The sequence below is a fragment of the Tursiops truncatus genome, chromosome 18 (assembly GCF_011762595.2).
Source record: "Tursiops truncatus isolate mTurTru1 chromosome 18, mTurTru1.mat.Y, whole genome shotgun sequence".
Lineage (NCBI taxonomy): Eukaryota > Metazoa > Chordata > Mammalia > Artiodactyla > Delphinidae > Tursiops > Tursiops truncatus.
Genome location: NC_047051.1, coordinates 77,316,905 through 77,337,125, shown reverse-complemented (window position 1 = coordinate 77,337,125; position 20,221 = coordinate 77,316,905). Strand labels below are relative to the sequence as shown.

Sequence of the window (20,221 nt, the reverse complement as noted above, 5' to 3'; positions counted from 1 at the left end):
CAGGGCAGGCCCATGACCGGACATGACTCTGTCCTTATAAATACAAAGGGGACATTTGGGCACAGAGACCCACGGGGACGCCGTGTGAGGATGGATGTAGAGACAGGGGCTACCATGGCCGAGCGTGTCCAGAGGCCACCAGACGCTGGGGAGCACGGAGAGACACCCCTCCGCAGCCGCAGAGGGACCAGCCTGCCGACACCGCGATCTCCGACTTCTGCCTGCAGACTCGGGGGACAGGAGATTCCTGTCGTTTGAGCCCCTCTGTGGTCTATGGTATCTGTTATGACGGCCCCAGGAAACTAAGACACTTGTGCAATAAAGACAAAGCCACCCACACACACACACACACACGCACACGCACACGCACACGCACACGCATCACCTAAAACAGAGCTAAAGATAAGCTTACACCCAGGCGCACACCCGTAGATACGGTCACGTGAGCAGATTCGCACATTCACGTAAGCTCTGCGTACGAGGTGCCTGACCTTGGACAGGTTAACCTCTGTGCCTCGGTCTCCCTACGTGCAAATGGGGATAACAAAGCACCTTCCTCAGCGCACGGTCCTGGTGGCCGAGCTCTCTGCCGCCCAGGCAGTGTTCAGAGCCCTGCTCCTGACTGAAGCTGAGACAGGGGCATTGCCTGCCCAGGGCCCTGGGGCCGCACCCGGTGGCCTCGGTCTGAGAACCGGTCCCTCAAGTGAGAGAAAAAGGAGGAGAAAGAGAGGCCGCTGGGACTGGGCGCTCAGGCTCAGGGCTCCCCGGCCAGGCGGGGCGGGCAGTGTCACTCCTGCCGGCAGCCCTGACCTGACGCTGCCCAGCTGCTCCCCACAGAAGCGCTGGGACCCTCTCGAGATGTCAGCTGACCACGACAGCCCCCGCCCAGAACAGCCACACAAGTCCCCGCCTGGCCGCGAACAAGCCCAGAGTCCCCCTCCCCCACCCCGCGGCTCCCGGACCCCCCGACATGGTTCCACGCCCTCCCCAGCCTCCGCACCTGGACACTGCCCGGCGCCTTGGTGGGTCAGGGAGGCCCGGGGAGCCCGGCCCCGCGTCGGAGGATTCCGCTATCCCGTCCCTGAACGGGACACAGCGAGGCCGTGGCCCCGCGGCCCCAGGGCCCGCCCTCCCACCGCATCGGGGCGGCCACCCTGAACCCCAGCAGCGAGCGCTCAGCCTCCGTGTCTGCCCAGGAGCCCCGCACCATCGTCCTCTGTCTCCAAACACGACTCACATCTTCGGGCTGGATCTCGCCATCCCGCTCCTGTGGCCGACGCACACCTGCCCCCTGTCCCCCTCCTGCCCTCCCGCCCAGGCCGCCACGCGCCTGATCTCCAGCCACCCTCCCCAGGCCACGGCGGGGTCCTGGCCCTTCACGGAGCCCGATCTCAATCCCCTCTACTGATCTTCACCCCGTGAGTCAACCACAGCCCCCCAGACGTCCACTCAGGTGTGCTCTGCCCCAGCGCGCGGCCACCTGGAAGCTGAGCTTTCCCGCACCTCAACCCCACCTCCCGGCCTCTCTGCACACCAGCACACGGCGCTGGTCACCACTGTGACTCCACACCCTGTCTCCAGCCTGGCTGCACCTGCCCTACACCTGCCGCCTCTCCATCGCCCGCCGCCCGTCCCGCCTGCACCCCTCCCCCCTGCGTCCCTCCGTCACCTGCCGCCCCTCCCCGCTGCGCCCCTCCGTCACCTGCCGCCCCTCCCCCCTGCACCCCTCCCCCCTGCGCCCCTCCATCACCTGCCGCCCCTCCCCCTGCACCCCTCCCCCCTGCAGCCCCTGCACGCCTGCCCCACAGTCCCTAATGTGTCCGGGTGTCGCCGTCACAGCCCTGGAGGGCAGGACTGCGTGTCCCCCGGGCCAGCACCCGAGCAGGTGCCTGCTGAGTGTTGTGGACAGAGACGAGAAGGTGGGCATCCCGACGGGGGGGCTCTGGCCCATCAGCAAGAGGGCCGTGTAGCCCCCCCACCAGGCGTGAGACCGGCGTCCACTACCTCAGGAAAACCGCCTTCAGCGTCTCTTTCTGGAGGCGACACCGAGTCACACTTCTCTAGCCTTCAGCCCGGTTCTATTGCCCTGATTCGCACCTCACAGCTGCTGTGGTCTGAGCTTACAAGGTAACACGAGCCCTTGTCCTTCACTGAGGTCCACTCAGGGCAGGTGGCCAGGAAACCCAGGGTGGGGGACTTGCCCACCCCATCCCGGGAGGAGGGGCACCAGCCGTGCTCACCGTCCCGTCAACGTGGAGAAGACTGTCCCCTTCTTGTCCTCTGCGTCAGTCTTTCCGTGTCTCTAAATGATTGAGTCTTTATATTGAAGAGAGTAACTGTGAGATCCCAGCCCAGTGGGAACACTTCAATGAGACACACACAACTATAAATTAAATCATAATTTATAGCTGCAAATTAATTTTCTCCCCCTTGGAGTCAAACATCTGTATGAAAAGCTCTGGGAAATTCCCAAACAAAAACTTTATTTTAAAAATACAGTAACTATGGAATTTCCCTGGTGGCACAGTGGTTAAGAATCTGCCCGCCGATGCAGGGGACACGGGTTCGAGCCCTGGTCCGGGAAGATCCCACATGCCGCGGAGCAACTAAGCCCATGTGCCACAACTACTGAGTCTGCGCTCTAGAGCCCATGCACTGCAACTACTCAGCCCACGTGCTGCAAATACTGAAGCCCACATGCCTGGAGCCCGTGCTCTGCAACCAGAGAAGCCACCAGAATGAGAAGTTCGCACGCCGCAACGAAGAGTAGCCCCCGCTCGCCGCAACTAGAGAAAGCCCGCGCGCAGCAACGAAGACCCAATGCGGCCAAAAATAAATAAATAAATAAAAATAGAGTAACTATATGGAAGATTTGGGATGAAGGCTATAAAATAACATCTTTTTGTAACTTACTCAGTAATCAAGTGATTACAATAGTTTCTATGTAACCTGAAAGTAACAGTGTTTCTTTTCTGAGGCTGACCTTCACTGGCTGAGGAACAGAGAGGTGGTGCGAGGACCATTAAAATGTAATCTGGAGGCAGAGAAAGAGGCTGGTTTCTGAATTACTATTCTAAGAGCCTTAGACAATGCAAAGACATCACCTACATTTACAAAACAGCTAAACGCAGTGGAACGCAGCAGAAGCTCTGTGGAACCCCAGTGCCTCAGGGAACGGGGTTTGAAAACACTCCCCACGTGCATGTGCATGTTACTTTCTTAAGTTTTGCTCGAAGTCACATCTACCCAGCCTGACTATACACTTGATTTCAAACAGAGCAGCCAAACCCTGACCAATAACACTTGTCTGATAGCAGTCAAAAAACACAAGTTTGTGTGATGAATATAGACTTGAAACTTGGTGTCTCAGTGCCAACAGATGAAAACCCTAGGGTCTGAATCAGACAGGCTGACGTGAGAAGAGGCCTCCCCTCGCTCCCAGGGTGGCTCCCACGCAGGTTGTGTGTGAGCACTGAGGATGGGGCCGTCTAAGACCCCCCCACCTCCTGGTGGACAGCGTGGAGACCGCCATAAACACCGCTATGGAAAAGACATTGAAGAACTCGGTGGGAAGGGCATCTCTTTGGTCAGAGGACGATCATGAGACCAAATGCTCCCCACGTCAGGGGAGCTGTCCTCCCCCAGAACATTCTGTGTGGACCTGCACTGCCCTCCGGCCTGGACTCGGACCCCCAGCCACCGACCCCATCCGTAGGCGGCCTCGGCCCTTGGAAGCCCAGCCTCCACCGGCAGCGCAGGTGAGTTTAAGGGAAGCTGCCTGAAGGCCTCTCCACGCACAGCCCGGGGCTGGAGGCGCCCTGTCCCCTCCACAGAGCAGCTCTGCTGAGCTACTTATCTTAGAAGTCGCAGCTCTTCAAGAGTCAACGCTGGCCTCCCAAGGCACCAGTCCGTCCGTTATCCTCAGCCAGAGCGGTGCTATGACCCGACCCCCTCGGTGACCTGTGTTCCACCCCCTACGCCCCAGGCCCCTCGGAAGGAGCCAGGCCCTGGCCCCCCGCCTTCCCGTCTGTTCCGAGGGGGCAGATCACCACCCCTCTGCCCAGACGAGGCCTCCTTCCCCTCCCAGCTCTCAGCAGGGTCACCTCAGCCGGGAAGCCCTCCTGGAGCTTGCTCTGCTCCCGCCTTCCCTGTGCTAGAGGTGCTCACAAGCTGCGCTTAGACCTCTAGTAACTGGCGCACGGTAGGACGTCACCAGCGTTGTTTAGGACGATATTATTTTGCTGCATTTGGAATATTTGCCGGATGACCTAAACATCCTGGTGCTTCAGATCCTTCAGTTGGTACCTCTTCTGCACACAGAAGGCATAGGCTTGACAAGCAAAAAGTGGAGCTCTGCCCCACGCAGACTAGAAACAGCTCTCACTGTGATTTCCTGCAAGGTGTGCTCTAGGGTACGGACTCAGCTGAGTCGGGCTGGCCCCAAACACAGATCAGCGCCCTCTGCTGCCACGTCCCCAGCTGCCCCCGACCCCTCCACGAACTCCTGTAGTTTAGAAAAAGGTGTTCAATTTCAAATGGAATCCCAGAAGAGTATACACAGTATTTTATGAAAGATACATCCATCCGAGGATGGTCCAAACCTTGATCCAACTGTTGGGCAAAGAGCAATGTTCGAGCTCTCAGCTTCAGGTCTCCTCCGTGGGTTGTGACCGTGAGCTGTGACAGGCAGACACGCACATCAAACTGACACCCGGTGAGCTGTCGCGGGCTCTGCTCTTGGTGGGGACACGGCAAGTCTGATTTTAGCGACACTGGACTTTGGACCCTCCAGTGCCTTATTTTTCTATTCCAAGCTGAGGTAAAGGCATCCAAAAAAAGGGAAAACACCCCGAAGTACAGAAATCTCAGCTCATGAGACAGCACACATGGCGGCTTAAAATAGCCCCAAATTTCAGCGCATTATGTAAGCGCCCAGGCTCCCTCGGGCGGCCACGCGTGTTTGCATCAACAGCCTCTTGCCTGCGGCCCGGGGCCGTGGTGGAATCGTTCAGGCTGGGCCGGTGCCAACAGATGTCCCCTCCTCAAGGGCTCTGGCCCAGCTGAAGCCAGCTGGTCTTCCGCCCAAGCTCCCCTGGATGAAAGCAAAGGCCAGCGAGGCTGGCGGTCCAGGTCCACAGCGGGGGATGGCGTCGTGGGCCAGCTCTGCCCCCTCCCGCTCCCCTGCACGGGGACAAGGTGCCAGCTGTGTCCCCACCACAGAGCCAGGGTGCAGCGCGGACCCCGCGCCTAGCTCAGAGGGGCACAGACCAGGAGCGGCAAGGCCCGGCCCCCTGCCACCTCCCTGCCCGTCTCCGGTGCCCTGTGTGTGTGTCCGGCACCTGGTCACGATGTCAGCCCCCTGCGCTCCACTAGTCCACACATTTCCTGCGATGTCCCCCTGCCCCCAGCACTTCCCACCGCGCCAGGCACACATTAAGTCTCAATAAATGTGTCGAATATATAAATAGAACTTTCGGCATTAATACGACCAGCGAATGCTTGTAACAAACGCCACTGGGGCTCAGCGAGGGTTTCCGGCCGTTCCGCTGGAAAGCGCTGGCTGCCGGGCAGTTCCAAGGCAGTGCTGGGGAGCCCTAAGGCTCACAGGAGAAAAATTTATATTTTTATTGTATAAGAATCAGTGCAAACACGGAAACTCTAACTTTTTTTTTTTTTTTTTTTTGCGGTACGCGGGCCTCTCACTGTTGTGGCCTCTCCCGTTGCGGAGCACAGGCTCCGGACGCGCAGGCTCAGCGGCCACGGCTTACAGGCCCAGCCGCTCCGCGGCATGTGGGATCTTCCCGGACCGGGGCACGAACCCGCGTCCCCCGCACCGGCAGGCGGACTCTCAACCACTGCGCCACCAGGGAAGCCCCTAACCTTTCAGTTATGATTTTCACAAAGTTTTGAAGATGAGCCAGCTCTCTTCAGAAATTCATCTCATTATAAACTGGATGAAGGGACTTCCCTGGTGGTGCAGTGGTTAAGAATCCGCCGGCCAATTCAAGGGGCATGGGTTCAAGCCCTGGTCCAGGAAAATCCCGTATACTGTGGAGTAACTAAGCCCGCGCACCACAACTACTGAGCCCACGAGCCACAACTACTGAAGCCCGCACTCCTAGAGCCCGTGCTCCGCAACAAGAGAAGCCACCGCAATGAGAAGCCCGCGCACCGCATCGAAGAGTAGCCCCCGCTCGCCGCAACTCGAGAAAGCCCGCGCGCAGCAGTGGAGCCCAATGCAGCCACAAAAAACCATCCAACCAACCAAGCAAACAAACAACTGGATGAAGAGTAAAGCTATGTTTACGCTCGGCCACGGGAGAGCCTGACCCTACACAGGCTACCCGGGGCCACTGGCGATCTCGATGACTACTCAGGTTGTAAAAATAATGTATCTGTTTCTTAGAGAACAACACTGCATTCGGAGAATCTCTCATTATCTGACCAGGAGTGGCTGACCAGCTTGAGAGAGATTCACAGCGCTCCTGTCTCGCCCGGGCCCGCTGGGTGCCGGCCACACGAAGGCGGATGGGGCTGGCCGTGGCCTCGAGGGCCCATGGCGTGCAGACAGAGAAGGAGGGTATCCTCCCGGGAAGGGGGGCCAGGCAGGGACTGAGTGCAGCCCTGCTCCAGGGTTGGGGGGCGCCAGGGGCGGGTAAGGGGGGATGGGTGGCAGCCGCCCTGGCGCTGGGTGAGGGCCCCCCAGGGTGTGGCGTGTGGCAAGGCCTGGACCCCACGGGATGCCCGTGACCATCACGGCAAAGCGCCTGACTCAGACGCCCGTGCACACCACGACGTGCCCGAGCGGTGGTTCAAACCACTGACAGACAAACGCAAAAGAACTGGGCAGATTACTGGACTCGAAAATGTTGTTATAACAGTGTTACCTTTTAAAACAGCAACACACTTGACTGGAAGCTTCTTGGCCGCCAGCTCAGGACTAATTTACTGAGTTATTGATTCAAGAAAAATGTGTTGTGAAGTCCTTTGTGCGTCTGACCCAAGTGGCTTTTACAATTTAATCCTTAATTTGGGCTGTCAGGTGACGTCACGCGCAAACTTATTTTAAAATTTAAAATAATGAAACGGACGTGCTGGCTGTGAACTGGGGGTGGTACATCAACGTCCTCTGTGAGCTTCTAAGGACTTAAAAACAAAGGAAAGCTGACGATGAAACACTTATATACTACGTGAATACGCTGCTTTTGAAACATCCTCAAGCGCTTTGATTTGTTGCAGACAAACGGTGACGTAGAGAGTGCGTGCCTGGTGGGGACGGGAAGCAGGGGCAGGGCGGCGAGGGAGTCGCTCTGTCAGGAGGACGAAGCGGGGACCGGGCAGCCCCAGGACGGGTTTGCACAGGACCCTGTCGGTCGTGAGCGTCGGGGCAGATACTGGGCCTGAAGCGTTGTTCAGAGGAGGTAACGAGGCAGCCAGGAGGAGGGATCAGTTCTCCCGCCACATCCAGACCCCAGCACAGCAACAGCCCCTCAGAGGCCAGAACAAGACCCAGAGCAAGAGCCTGGGGGACCGTCCCCCCACCGGGGGTCGGTCGGGGTCACCCTGCCTGCAGAGCAGCAAACTTCCCGGTCCTCTGGCTGTGGGGAGGCAGGGGTGGGTGAGACTCAGCCGGGGAGAAGCGCTCCGCACCCAGCTCGGGAGCCGGGCCAAGCCGCCGCCGCAAGTAAGACTGGGGGCCTTCTGCTGACTTCAGCTATTCCCGCGGCTAAAAACAGCACCGCAGCAGCGCAGACCGGCGGCTCTTCCGCCTGCAGTCTGCGGACCAGGAGGGTCTCCACGTGGCCATGAGGGCCACCAAGGACGGCTACTAGTCTGCCTTAGTCTAAGACTAAAGAAGAAACAGCCCGTTGAGAAGGAGAAGGTCACATAGGAAAAGCTATTCAATGTAATCCCCAAACTCGTAGCCTGAAGGTTTCCCTCGAGAATGACGGCACGGTGTGTCCTAAGCACCTCACATACTCAGCGTCAGAGACAAACCAGCTGGGGAGATGGTTTTCAAGTTATAACACAGCCCCCGAGAGTGACAACCCACTTGAGAACACACAGGCATGCACACACACGTGCACAGACATGCACACACGTGCACACACACTTGTGCTCGCAACTCGAGGAACCCAGGGAGGGGTGGCTGGCCCTGCCCCAGGCCCCAGGCGGGTGCTCCGAGCTGGTGCCCCACCGAGCAGCACAGGCCAGAACCCAAAGTGCCAGCCGGCAGGAAAGGCCGCGCCACCCGCCCAGGAGGAGGGGGTGGGGGGCACGCGCGCCGTTACCGACACTTACCGCTATTCTCAGGATGGACGCCTTGACCGAGGTCCATTTGTCCTGCCTGCGGTCTATGACCAGGATGAACCCGATGCCAGCATCCTGCAGGCTGAGAGGAGGAGAGAGCCGCGCTCAGTGCGCCGCCGGAGGATGGGCCTGCCCTGCCGTCCATCTCCGGGAAGAGCTCGGGGCAAACCGGCTCCTCCTGTGGCCCTCAGCCTGCTCCACACACTGCCGGGGGCGCCGCTGCCAGGACAGCATCGAGCCACCTGCAGGGCTTCCCTGAGCTCGCGGGCACCTTCCAGGGCTCGCTCTGACCCGAGACGGACGGACAGACTCTGTGTTGTTTATTTCCCAGCCTGACACCAACCAGCTCACGGCACAGAGAGGTGGGCAGGACCCATGCTTCCTGGAGCCCAGCTGTTCAGTCAGAGCTGGTCATGTTGCCTTGCAAGTGGACCGGCCGGCCCAGCCCTTCACAGTGAGCCTATGACCCACACGTCACGTTAGTCCCAGCATCTGGGGTCCCTGAGTTCATCCACGACACAAAATCGCTCTTGAAGGCACGGCCACAGCTCGGGGAGAAAAGCCCCGAGGCGCCCGGAGGTGCACGAGCGTCCACTGGGGACGGGAGACAAGATGAGGCTCCTTGCAGCAGGAGCATCTGAGAGAGACGCTGAGCACCGGTGACGACAGCCCCGTCCCCACAGCCTGACGCGGCGTCTGAGTCACTGCGGAGACCAGGAGGCTTCTCCCCTTGGACAAGCCCGCCACCGTGAGCCAGTTGCAGGGCGGCAGCGCCCACGCCAGCCAGGCGGCGCGGAGGAACGAGCGAGGGGCCGAGGCTCCGACTGGAGCTGCTGATTTCCACGTCTCCGAACACACCGACGGTGTAAATGAAAACCAGAAATACACGGCACACGTACAAACTACGTGGCTGGCGGCGGTGCTCTGCCTGCTGGGAACGTTATGTAACAAAAGCCAGAGCTGAGACAGCCCAAGTGCTCCGTGTGGGAGCAACACCGATGATGGACACACAGAGCCACGCCTGCACGGGAGCGTGCGCGCCGCTGTGTGTCAGCGCACCCGATGGTGAAAGGCTCCACCCGTTCAGCGTTACCTGCTCCACAGACGGCACAGGACTTCCGGGAAAAGCACAAACGGACGTCAGAGCGCGCACAGCCAGGCCCACACGGCGCCCCGACAGAACCGCCTTCTAACCGGGCTCAGCTCTCACGGAGGGAAGTTTTATTTTGTTTGCCACTCGGGCTTAAGTGCCAGGTACCTGGGATCACAGCTGCCTTGCCCCACCCCCCACGCCTGGCGGCCTCAGGGCCTGATCTGGGCGGGCAGGGCAGTGGAAGCTGAGATGGCCCCTAAGCCTGGTGCCGGCTCTGGCCGGGGCGGTCAGGAGCCTGGGGCGTCACGGGCACACGCCTTCCTCTGGGCAGCCCCAGGCGGGCTCCTGAGCCCTCGCAGCCTCGGCCATGGGCGCCGGGGCTCAGCCCGGCGCGAGGCGGCAGCGCATCGGGCGCCCGCGCGGCCCCGTCCCGTCCACTCGCTGGTGCCCTGCCCCTCTTGGCGGCCCCTCCCCCGGGGGGACAAGTCCCACGCAGCCCCCCGATGACACCGACCACAGCGGCTTCTCCACAGCCTGTGTCTGCACTCTGCCCCGCCCTCCCTCCGTCTCACAGGGAGCTGCCCTGCGGTCCGCGCCGTGGGGCCGGCCCGGGTCTGAGGCCCAGCCGCCGGGATCCCACTCTTCCTGAGGTGCAGGAGACTCACTTCCCCTGAGCAGGCGGCCACCCTGCCAGGCATGGGCCCCGCCGGCACAGGGGTCTGAGATGCGCTCCCAGACCACCCGCCCGTGGGGGGCTACCGAGAGGAGCACAGCCCAGGGGCGGACGCCACACGCGGGGACACGGGCCTGTCACCGCAAGCCGGGCCGGGCCATTCCTCGGCGCCACCTGGACGGGCCACTCAGCGAGAAGCAAAAGCGGGACCCGAACAGTGTCCACCTCCGGGGCTGCCGCGGGAGCAAAGCCTGACGATGGCGGCAGGCCCGCCGTGCGCCCTGTTCAGCGGCGGCTGCTGTGCGGCCGTCTCCCTTCCCCCGGGACAGAGCTCCAGGAGCGCGGCCCGCCTCCCCATCACCCCTCGTGACTCCACAACAGGCCTCAGGGTGTCAGCTGTGGTTCTGGGCCCGGAACGTCCTCCCGTGGCCCCTGCGCTGACCCCGCTGCCCGCGGCGGCCTGTCACCCTCACGCACGAGCAGGGCCGCTGGCCTGGCCACTCACGGAGCACGCGGCCCCGGGCCTCGCGCCCCACCGCCCGCGTCACTTCCGCGTCCCCCTGCCGCCCCACCCCCATCCCTTGGGGTCTTTAACTGGCTCTGTGCCTTTGAAAGCCTTACGGTAAGAAGTCCGTCACGACCTCAGGGGACAGCGCTGACGACAAACACGATGAAGACGCGAAGGCGCCGACGACACGATCTCTTCAAAAGAGAATTTCAAGAGAAATGTGAGGAATTTGCTGGCTCCACAGAAACGTGTCCCGGAAGGCGGGCTTCCCAGCGAGGCAGCGGTCGGGCCGGCAGCTCCCGGCTCCCGGTGTGTGAAAACACTCGGGCCAGAGCCCTGCGGTCACTCGCCTGCGGCCCCGCAGGTGCCCAGTGGGGTCGTGCAGGGAAGGTGCGGCCGAGGCCCCGCTGGGTCCCCCCTCCCGGCAGGCACTGCACTGAAGCCTGGGGCTGTTCTTCCCTCACTCCTCACCATGAGCCAGAGGCACAGAGAGGCTAAGCCGTCTGCCCAGAGTCACACAGCTGGGAGCACAGACCGGGTGGGGCCCGCGGCCTGGCTCCGCGTCCAGACCCCCCAGGCCGAGTCCACCCTGCGGGATAAAGCTGCCCCCCCTCCCGCCCACCCCTGGGCTGCCTCCTGTGTCGGGCCAGGCAGGGCGGCCCCAGAGGCGGAAGGAGATGATGCCCGTGCACCAGCACCTGGCTCGGGGCCACGAGAGCTCTCCTCCCTGCCGCTCTCCTCCCTGCCGCTCTCCCGTCTCTGACCACGTTTTGGGAACGCTGGCTCAGAGGTGCACAGGCGTAACAGAAGGCACCTTATGTAAGGACGTAGGGACCCTCCAAGGCCCCCTCTGCCCACATGACTGCAGCCCCAGAGCAAGGCCGTGTGATCTGCCCAGCCCCCAGGAGCCAGGGCCCAGCATCCCAGGGTCCCGTCACTCCGCCCCCCACCGCTCTAAGGAGGGTCCCGTGTGCCCGTCTCCCGCGTCCGTGGCCTCACATGCCCAGGGGAGAGGGAGGGCGGTTGGCGCTCAGACTCCACAAGAGGCCAGCACCCAGGCTCCCTCGTGTGCCAGGCCCCGAGGTGACTGCGCTGAGGGTGGTGGCAGTGGGGGAGACTGCACGCGGCCCCGTGGAGGCACAGACGCCAGCCCGCAATGTCCCAACAGCCGCTCGGAGGGGCCCCTGGATGGCTGCCCGGCCGCTGCGTGGGGCTGACGAGCTCACCGCGGGCCCAACAATCAAAACAGGCCCGGAGCTCACGCAGCATGGTGTCCTCTCTAACACCCCAGGCCTGCTAGCTCCTCGGGTGGCCCTGGGGAGCCAGAGGCACGGCCAGCTGCGGCCTGACCTCTCCTTCGTCGGGACTGGGCAGCATGGGGGCGGCCCGGGAACTGGGCTGGGCTGGAGGGTCCCCGCAGCGAGGCCGCGGCCACCCGGCGTCACCGTGACCAGTTCCTGCGTGGCTGCACCTTGCTCTCGGACCCAACACGTCACAGAGCAGGGACAGGCGGGGACACGAGGCCCCGCTTGGCCTCGCTCAGCCCGCGCGGAGCTCCCGGTGGGAAGGACCACGGCCGGGGTGAGGGTGAGCGTTCTCAGGGCCACCTTCACAGAGGCCAGCTAGGCCTGGCACCAGGCGGGGGAAACAAGCCCAGCAAGGGGGGCAGTGGGCCAGGCAGGCCCGGGAAGGAGGCGCCGGCAGGCTGGCGCCCATCCCAGCCCGGCCTGGCGGGTGGCAGTGCGGTGCATCCCCAGGGGCCCGTGGGACAGAAGGTCCCACCTCCTCCAGGAGCCCTGGCCAAGCAGCTGGGCCCTGGGGCTGGGCCAGCCCTCGGGGTGGGCAGGGGGTGGGCAGGCCAGGCAGGGGCCTGGGGTACGGGTGGAGGCTGCAGCTGGGAGTTGGGGGGCACAAGCCGGCCTGTGGAGCAAATGGGTCCAGGCAGGACCTGCCCCACCTTCCTGACCGCCCCTGCTTCCCCACCTGGCTGTACTTCTTTGCCCTTTCTTCTCTCTTTGCATCCCATGTTTTGACCCTGGTCTACAGAGGTTGCGAATGTTACAATTTTCTTTCCCTGTCTTCCTTTCGTAAGCGAAATGCCACAGCCCGTTTCCTCTCTGCCTGTGACTTACCGGCTGGGTTCAAACGCCGTGACTTTGAACGTAGCCCTGAGCATTCAAGCCTGAGCCTTTCTTTCCTGGCTGTCTCTTCCCTCTTCTTGTGATTCAAAAGCTGCCCCTGTTATCATATCACGTGTGCAATGCGGTTCTCTTAACGCTGCTCAGCTTTCCATCCCAGAAAGCACAACGGCAAGAAAAACGTCAGACCCTTTTAAAGAACTCTCTCACACTTGGTAACAGCACCATATCTGTCCTCAAGGCTACAGCAGCCCCGTCAGGGTCAGACGCACACGGGGAGAGCAGGGCCGGCCAGGGAGCCCTGACCACACAGCAGGGCTGTCGCCTCGTCCTCACGACCCAAAGGAAACAGTCCACCTCTTACAAAAACACAGGGATTTCTCCGAAGAGCCCGAAAACTTGCATTTTTTGTTCTTTATATTTGAGTTATTTTTTCCACATCAACATCAAGGTGAACATACTCAAGATTTGTTTGAACTGACGCGTGTGCAGTAGTAGAGGGTCTTTCTTACACAACGGAGAGGTTAACGTGCAGCCCCGTGCCCCGTCTACAGGGACCCACCTGGCACAGAAGGAAACTGGGGTATGTACCTGGTTTTCAAAGACTGATTTTCATCTATCTCAAAACACAGCCTTCTCCAACAGATGACGGATGAACACAACGTGGTCCAGCCATGCAACGGAGCATTACTCAGCCTTAAAAAGGAAGGAGATCCTGACACCTGCTACGACACGGATGAACCTTGAGGACGGTATGCTCACACCCCAGAGTGACAAATCCGGGCTGATTCCACTCACGCGAGGTCCTTGGAGGAGTCAGATTCACAGAGACAGAAAGTGGCCGGTGGGGCCCACGGCTCGGGGAGGGAGCGCTTCACGGGGACAGAGCTTCAGTTCTACAAGACGCCAAGTTCTGCAGTCTGCTTCACGGCACCGTGCGTGTAACACCACTGAGCTGTGCACTTAGAAACAGTTAGGACGGCGAGAAGTACGTGTATTTTCCCACAACTAGAAAATTACGTTGGGGGAAGAACCCACCAAGCACACAGCTTCCTTAAATACGTGAAAAAAAAAAGACACACGCGCACACGCACACACTATCGGCCGCCTCCTTGTAACAGAGGGAACTGCTCCCCCGAGGGCACGCAGACGCCAGCACCACCTCCGCTAGTCCGGAATCCCTGCTACCTCGTTACCTGCCAGAGGCTCCACGTTGCTGCTGCAGCCCCAGCTGCCTGCCGTCTGGCTCCTGCCCTGCAAGTGGGTCCTGAGCTGCGCCAGGGCTGCCTCAGGCACGTCCTCTGCACCTGGAGCTGAAACCCTAGATGAGGAGGCCTCTGGGCGTGGCGACGCCCCATGTGCACGAGCTGCTGGGTGCAGCCTGGGCGCTCTGACGGCAGCGAGGGAGGGGCTCCCCAAGCCCACGCCCGCCCCTCCTGGGCTCCCCTCACGGGGACCTGTCGCTGTTCCCAAGCAGGGCAGGGCTGCACCCCTCCTCCCGGGCAGGTCTCTCGCCCTTCCCCCCACAGGTGAAGGGCATGGCCGCTGTTAGCTGGATGCCGCCCCATCACAGCCGCGTGCCCAACAGGTGGGGACGTCCCACTTCTGAGCTGCCCGAGATGGCAGCCACTGGCCCCTGGGAACTGCAGGACGGCTAGCCCGGCCCAGGAACTGAGCTTTGACATTTAGTTAGTTTCAATTTAAATGGCTACACGTGGCCAGTGGCTGTCGCGCTAGACGGTGGTGACAGAGAAAGGTCATTACGACAAAGGAAGAGTCCTGAGCCGGGCGGCCTCTGGCTCCACAGGAGAACAAGGTCGGGAGGACAGAGAGACAGGACCCCTGTGGAGAGGGTGCCCCAGCGGGCACGGGTCCCTGAGCTTCAGGCCACGTGGGGCAACGGGCTGAGCCAGGCCACCGGACAGCAAATGGACAGCACACGGCAAGGACGGCCCTTTACTTGCTAATTACGCGAGGCCAGAGAGCCTGAGAGCTGTTGCTAATTACGCGAGCTGCGGGGAAGGGTCACCCCCGGCCAGAGCGCCTGAGAGCTGTCACAAACGGGATCACCGTCAAGGTGTCCGGCCTCAGAACAGAGCACCACACCTGCCACGTGGGGGGCCAGGCTGCAGGAGGCAGAGGGGTGGTGGCCACAGGCTGGGGCTCACCTGCCCGGTCCATCCACACCCGAGGCTGCAGCACAGCCGCCACAGGACAGGCAGGGCGCCGTCTACGAGGACGCCTGCCACACGCCGTCGACCAGGAAGGGGCTGCGCTGTCCTGTCTTGTGGGGGGGCATCTGCACACGGACGGAGCGAGATGCTTGACTGTGGTTTCCCGTGGGGAGCGTGAAAGCTAACGATTTTTCACGTATGCGTTTGAGTTGCTCGGGACACGCTCATGCCACATTTTCTATCCTTATATTCAAAAGTCAGCTGAAAATTCACATGCAGTCACAGCCACAGCGAGAAGGGAGGTGCTGCCAGGGGCTCGAGGCAGGGCGAGAGGCAGCCTGGCTGCAGGGCTTGGCAGTAGGCGTGTCCCGAGCGCGGCTGGGGGCCTCAGAACGGCATTTACGACCCTGCTCCATCCCCACGCGTGCTGCCTTTCCCTGTCACGTAGTCCATACAACTGCCAAGTGGGGGCACGTGTGTGCACGCGTGTGGTGTGCACACCCGCTCCTATGCACGTATGAGCATTCGTGTGTGTGGTCTGTGAGGCACACCTGCATGCACACGTGTGATGTGTGATGCACGCCTGTGTAAGTGTGCATGGTGTGATGCACGGCTGCATGTGTAAGTGTGCATGGTGTGATGCACGCCTGTGTAAGTGTGCATGGTGTGATGCACGCCTGCATGTGTAAGTGTGCATGGTGTGATGCACGCCTGCATGTGTAAGTGTGCATGGTGTGATGCACACCTGTGTGTGTACGTGTATGTGGTGTGATGCACGCCTGTGTGTATGTGTGACACACACCTGTGTGTGTGTTGTGTGTGATGCACGCCTGTGTGTACATGTGTGTCGTGTGTGATGCACGCCCGTGTGTGGGTGACCTCTCTGCGTGCACCTCTCCTCGGGTGAACACGGCCCACCACGGAAGCAGATGGGAGATGTGTCTGTGTCTCCCGAGCAGCTGGGTGATCTGACCCGGGTCCATGGAAAGTTAGCGTCCTTATCGGCGTCCAGTAATCTAGGAGCCCCTGAGCTGCGCCGTCACCGGGCTGGGGAGGGCGGCAGCTGTGCAGCAAGGTGATCCTCACGGTGTTATCTTCCAAACCCAGGGCGGGTAGGTGGGGGATGCCCCCAGGGATCCTGCGGGACTGCCGTGTGGAAGGGCGTCCGGGACGGCTAAATCTGTCCTTCAGAGAAAGGCCAGAAACCTACTGTCTCAGAGTTGGCAGCCCTAAGACCCTATGACCTTGCGTGTGTGAGTGCACGCGTGTGCCTGTGCACGTCTTGTATGTGTACACCGGCACCCACAGGGGAAGCCGCCAGTGACTGCCCTCAGCAGGAGAGAGGATCAGCTGGGAAACTTCGGTTTTGCCACAGGGAGGGGTGAGAGGGGGTGAGAGGTGATGGAGGGGGGACCCAGACTCCAGAATCGCGAGGGGAGGGGCCCTGGAGCCCGGCAGCCCGGCTCCGTGACTCGCTCACAATTGACTGGGTGCTGGACCCAAGCCCTGCACGGCGACACGCGGCAGGTGCACATGAATCAAAAGGTCGATCTTGCTTTTTCTATTGGGCGACTTCCATCAGCACAAACATGCTGCGATCTCCCTCATCTTAGAAGAAAACCTCGTCTGCCCCGCCTCCGCCCCTCACTGACCATCTCCCCACCCCCCTCGAGAGCAGATCCTGGCAGGAGGTGTCCACGCTCCCTGCACTGGCTCTGATCCCTCTCCATGACTGAGGTTCCCCTGACTGACACCCCCCCCGGGGTCCTGTGAGGACCATCCCCCCTGAGACACCACCAGGGGTCCTGTGAAGATCATCCCCCCTGAGACACCCCCGGGGGTCCTGTGAGGACCGTCCCCCCTGAGACACCCCCGGGGGTCCTGTGAGGACTGTCCCCCCTGCCAGAGGTCCCCTCACCTCCCGTAAGCCACCTCGGCGGCGGCTCCCCTCTCCCCACCCCCCATCCTTCACCCCTTTTTGCTTTGCTTTTCTTCTTTTGCAACCCACACTCCTTGCATCTCATTTAATTTTCTGAGACCATGAGCACAGGATTTTACCTGTTTTGTCCCCTGCCCGGTCCCAAGGGTGTCCAGCACCGGCCAACCCTCACAGCGGTGACCTGAGCAGCTCCCTCTGCCGCGTGCACCCCCCAACCCCCGGCCTGAGTTCTGCTGAGGTCACAGCCACTCTTCGGGCAGGGTCTGGCGGTCACGGTCACATGTCCTTGGACTTGTCCCCACCGGCCTGGCAGATGGTGGTGATGGAGCCCCAGAGGAACCGCAAGGGTTGCAGGCATCGGCGTGGGAAGCCGGCCCCCGAGCCACGACGGGCTCCCAGGAGCAGCCCTGCGGTGCGGCCGCGGACCCGCCAGCTGAGAAATCACCCAGGCAGCCCAGCTTCTCTCGTGGCGGCATTTCCATGTTCACGTGTGTCTGGTGCATCCGGACGAGGGCTGCCCGGCAGCGTAAGGTTTCGAGATGACCCACGACTGTGAACCACATGTAACCTGGGGCTCCTGTCCTCCGCGTTTAATAACGGGACAAGAGCTACGCGCTGGAGGGTGTATTTTTCAGAGGACAGAGGGAAGCTCGGGGCCGACCGCAGGAGTCAGCGCCTCTCAGAAGCAGCAGGCACGAGACCGTCCGTCCACGTGACCTGCGTTGACCTTTACAGTGCGCCGGGTCCCGGATCTCACCCTCCCGCGTGGAGGCCGTGCTGGCGCCGGGCTGTCTAGGGTAAGCCCGGCCCGTGCGGGGGGCAGGGGGGGTTCCCCCTTTTCTTGGGGCCGGCAGTGCTGGCTGCATCCGCCAGGCGGCAGCCCCTCCCTCCCTGGGTTCCCGCAGGAGGGGAGCCCTTGGCAGGCAGTGCCCGGCCCTGCTTGACCCACAGACACCGAGTGTCTCCCCCGCGCCCCGTGAGATGTGCGCTGAATCTTCTGGAAACGCAGCTGCCTGTGAGCTGATGGGCGGCACCCTTCCGTACGCTTAGGAGGTCCCCCAAATCCGCCCTCGCTCGGGGCTGATCCCCCCACACCCCCGAGGAGCCCGCCCAACAGCGCTGCGGCCAAGGGCTCGGAACGCGGCCCCTCCCCGCCTGCCTGACAGCCGGCCGGGCAGCTGTCCCTCCCCCGCTGGCCCGGCACCCAGCTGCGAAAGGGCGGTATCCGGTGCCGCCGCGGGGTTTCACTCTGTGTGAGAGGGCGTCGGGGCCACGGGACCCCCCCCCCCCCGCCCCATCCTCCGTCAGGAGGAAGAGACGTGAACAGGACACACGCCGACCACCACGCCGCGCGCGGCTCCCTGGAGACGGAGCCCACGGGTCTGGGCTGCACACGCTCAAGCCGGCCCTGCGGCCAGGTCCACGGCACCAGAGCCCCGCCAGGTGCGAGGAGCCCACCGTCGCTCCTCAGCTTCAGGGGGAACGTGTTTCTTGCCCTTGCATCCGCGGGCAGGTTCTGTTTGAGACCTTGGAGACCAAGGTTTGGAGAGGTTCCACTGCACCGGGCTGAGAACCCCTTAAAGAAGGAGAGAAACACAGGTGCTGGTCCCACCTGAAGGGGAGGTGAGTGTGCTGCGGTGAGCGACGCGGGGGGAGCCTCAGTCCCGCCAGGCCGCGGGCTGACTACCAGCAGAGCTGGCTTTGCTCTCTGCAGACCAAGCCCACTTGTCCAGGAAATGTTTACCAAGGAACCACCTGCTGCTCTCAGGACCTGCGTGCGGGGCAGACACAGACCAACACCGAGCTGTCAGGTAACGGGGACACCGCAGCTAAGCCCGTGAAGCCAGGGAGCCTGTGGGCCGGGCCCAGGGGTGGCGGGTGTGACGGACGGCCTACCAGAGGAGGGCGCCTGCAGCCCGAAGAGGAAACACCGCACCGAGGGAGCGCATCAAAGGCCCCGAGGCCAGGAGGCCTGAGCAGCCCCAGCACTAGCGAGGGTGGTGACCCGGGCGGGGAGGGTCCGAGAGGGCACAGGGGCCAGCCTGCTGCGTCCGGGAGAAGCCTCGCCTCTGAGCCAGACAGAAAGTGACGTCTGACCTTCCCAAACCCGAGAGTGACCTGAAACCTGAGATTCCCCCACAGGCAGGGGAGGGTCACCCCACCGCACCATCGCAGGTGGGCAGTGGGAGACCACATATAGCACCCCCGGGGCCCTTGTTCAGCCTGCACTGAGCGGTCCGGCCGCTGTGGCAACGGCGCCCGCCGACCGCCGAGCCCAGGGCCGGCCGCCGCCTCGGCTGGGGCAGCAGGGCCGTGCCCGTAGCTATGGAGAGGCTCACGGCAGCCTCCAACCGCAGGACTTCGGCCCGTACGTCCCCATGCAGGGGCCGGAGCGGGAAGAGACAGAGAGACGAGGTGGCAGCAAGAAGGCCGCGGGGGTCTCCGGGCCCCTGGACGCGTGCAGAGCCCGCCCGCCTTCGCCGATGCCTCTGAGTCATCCGACCCTGACCCCCCGGCCACGGAGATGGGCAGAAACCTCCGCGGAGCGCAGGCGGCCTCTGTCACGGCTCACGGGTGTCAGACTGAGAACTGTGCCTCGGACTCCTCCCCGGGCAGGCTTACTGCACCGTGAGCTCCACTGCCTGGTCGGAGACAGGCCTGGGGACCACGGGAGATGGGGGAAAAGACGGCCACAGCGGGGACAAGAGGCATGGGCTGGGGGGCTCACAGGGTGGGGGAGGAGGGCCACGCCTCACCTGGACGTGGAACGCCCACCCCTGGGAGATGTCATGGAGGGGAGTGGGGGAGCTGGCCACAAGCCCACCCCCCGGAGGGCCAGTGAGACCCCTGGGGGGGCCCACGGTCAGCCACCAACAGCCGCCGTCTTCTTGTTAAGTCACCGGACTGCCTGACACCGGTGCCGAGTGCAGCTGCCCTTCCTCTTGCTGGCCTGTCCCTGGTGTCCCACCGCCAAGGCTGTGAGGCTTTTCTGCGCCTCACTGCTGGGCACGCCGAGAGCTGGACCCACCGTGCCGGGTCCCCCTCCCCCAAGGACACCCCCTGTGCCGCTCCACGCGGGCAGCATCCACCTTCCCGCCACTCTCCAGACCCCTGAACCTACTCAAGCATCGTCCCTCGAGGTCCAGGGGCCTTGTCCGTGGCCTTCCTGGCTGTAACTTCAAGGGAGAAGACAAATGGAGATGTTTGCAGGATCGCATGGCCAGCCCGAGGGGCCCTCAAGGAAGGCTACGCACTCCCAGGACAGTGGCTGAACCTCCCGCCTCAGCTCGGCCACCCAGAGCCTGGCCCAGCAAGTTGGGTACAGAGAAGGACGGAGACGGTGGCCACCATAAGCCAACCCTAACAAGAGACCCTGCCCCGCGGGA

At 62.4% G+C, this 20,221-nt stretch overlaps 1 protein-coding gene across 18 annotated transcripts in view; it reads right to left on the bottom strand.

The window, feature by feature from the left end:
* Nucleotides 1-20,221, bottom strand: part of MCF2L (MCF.2 cell line derived transforming sequence like) — a 119,712-nt gene that overhangs the window by 25,439 nt on the left and 74,052 nt on the right. For all 18 annotated transcript variants that reach the window (XM_073795424.1, XM_073795426.1, XM_073795429.1 and 15 more), the window contains one exon: nt 8,302-8,392. In XM_073795424.1, the coding sequence (XP_073651525.1) occupies nt 8,302-8,392 (91 nt within the window). The remainder of the gene's footprint in view (nt 1-8,301; nt 8,393-20,221) is intronic.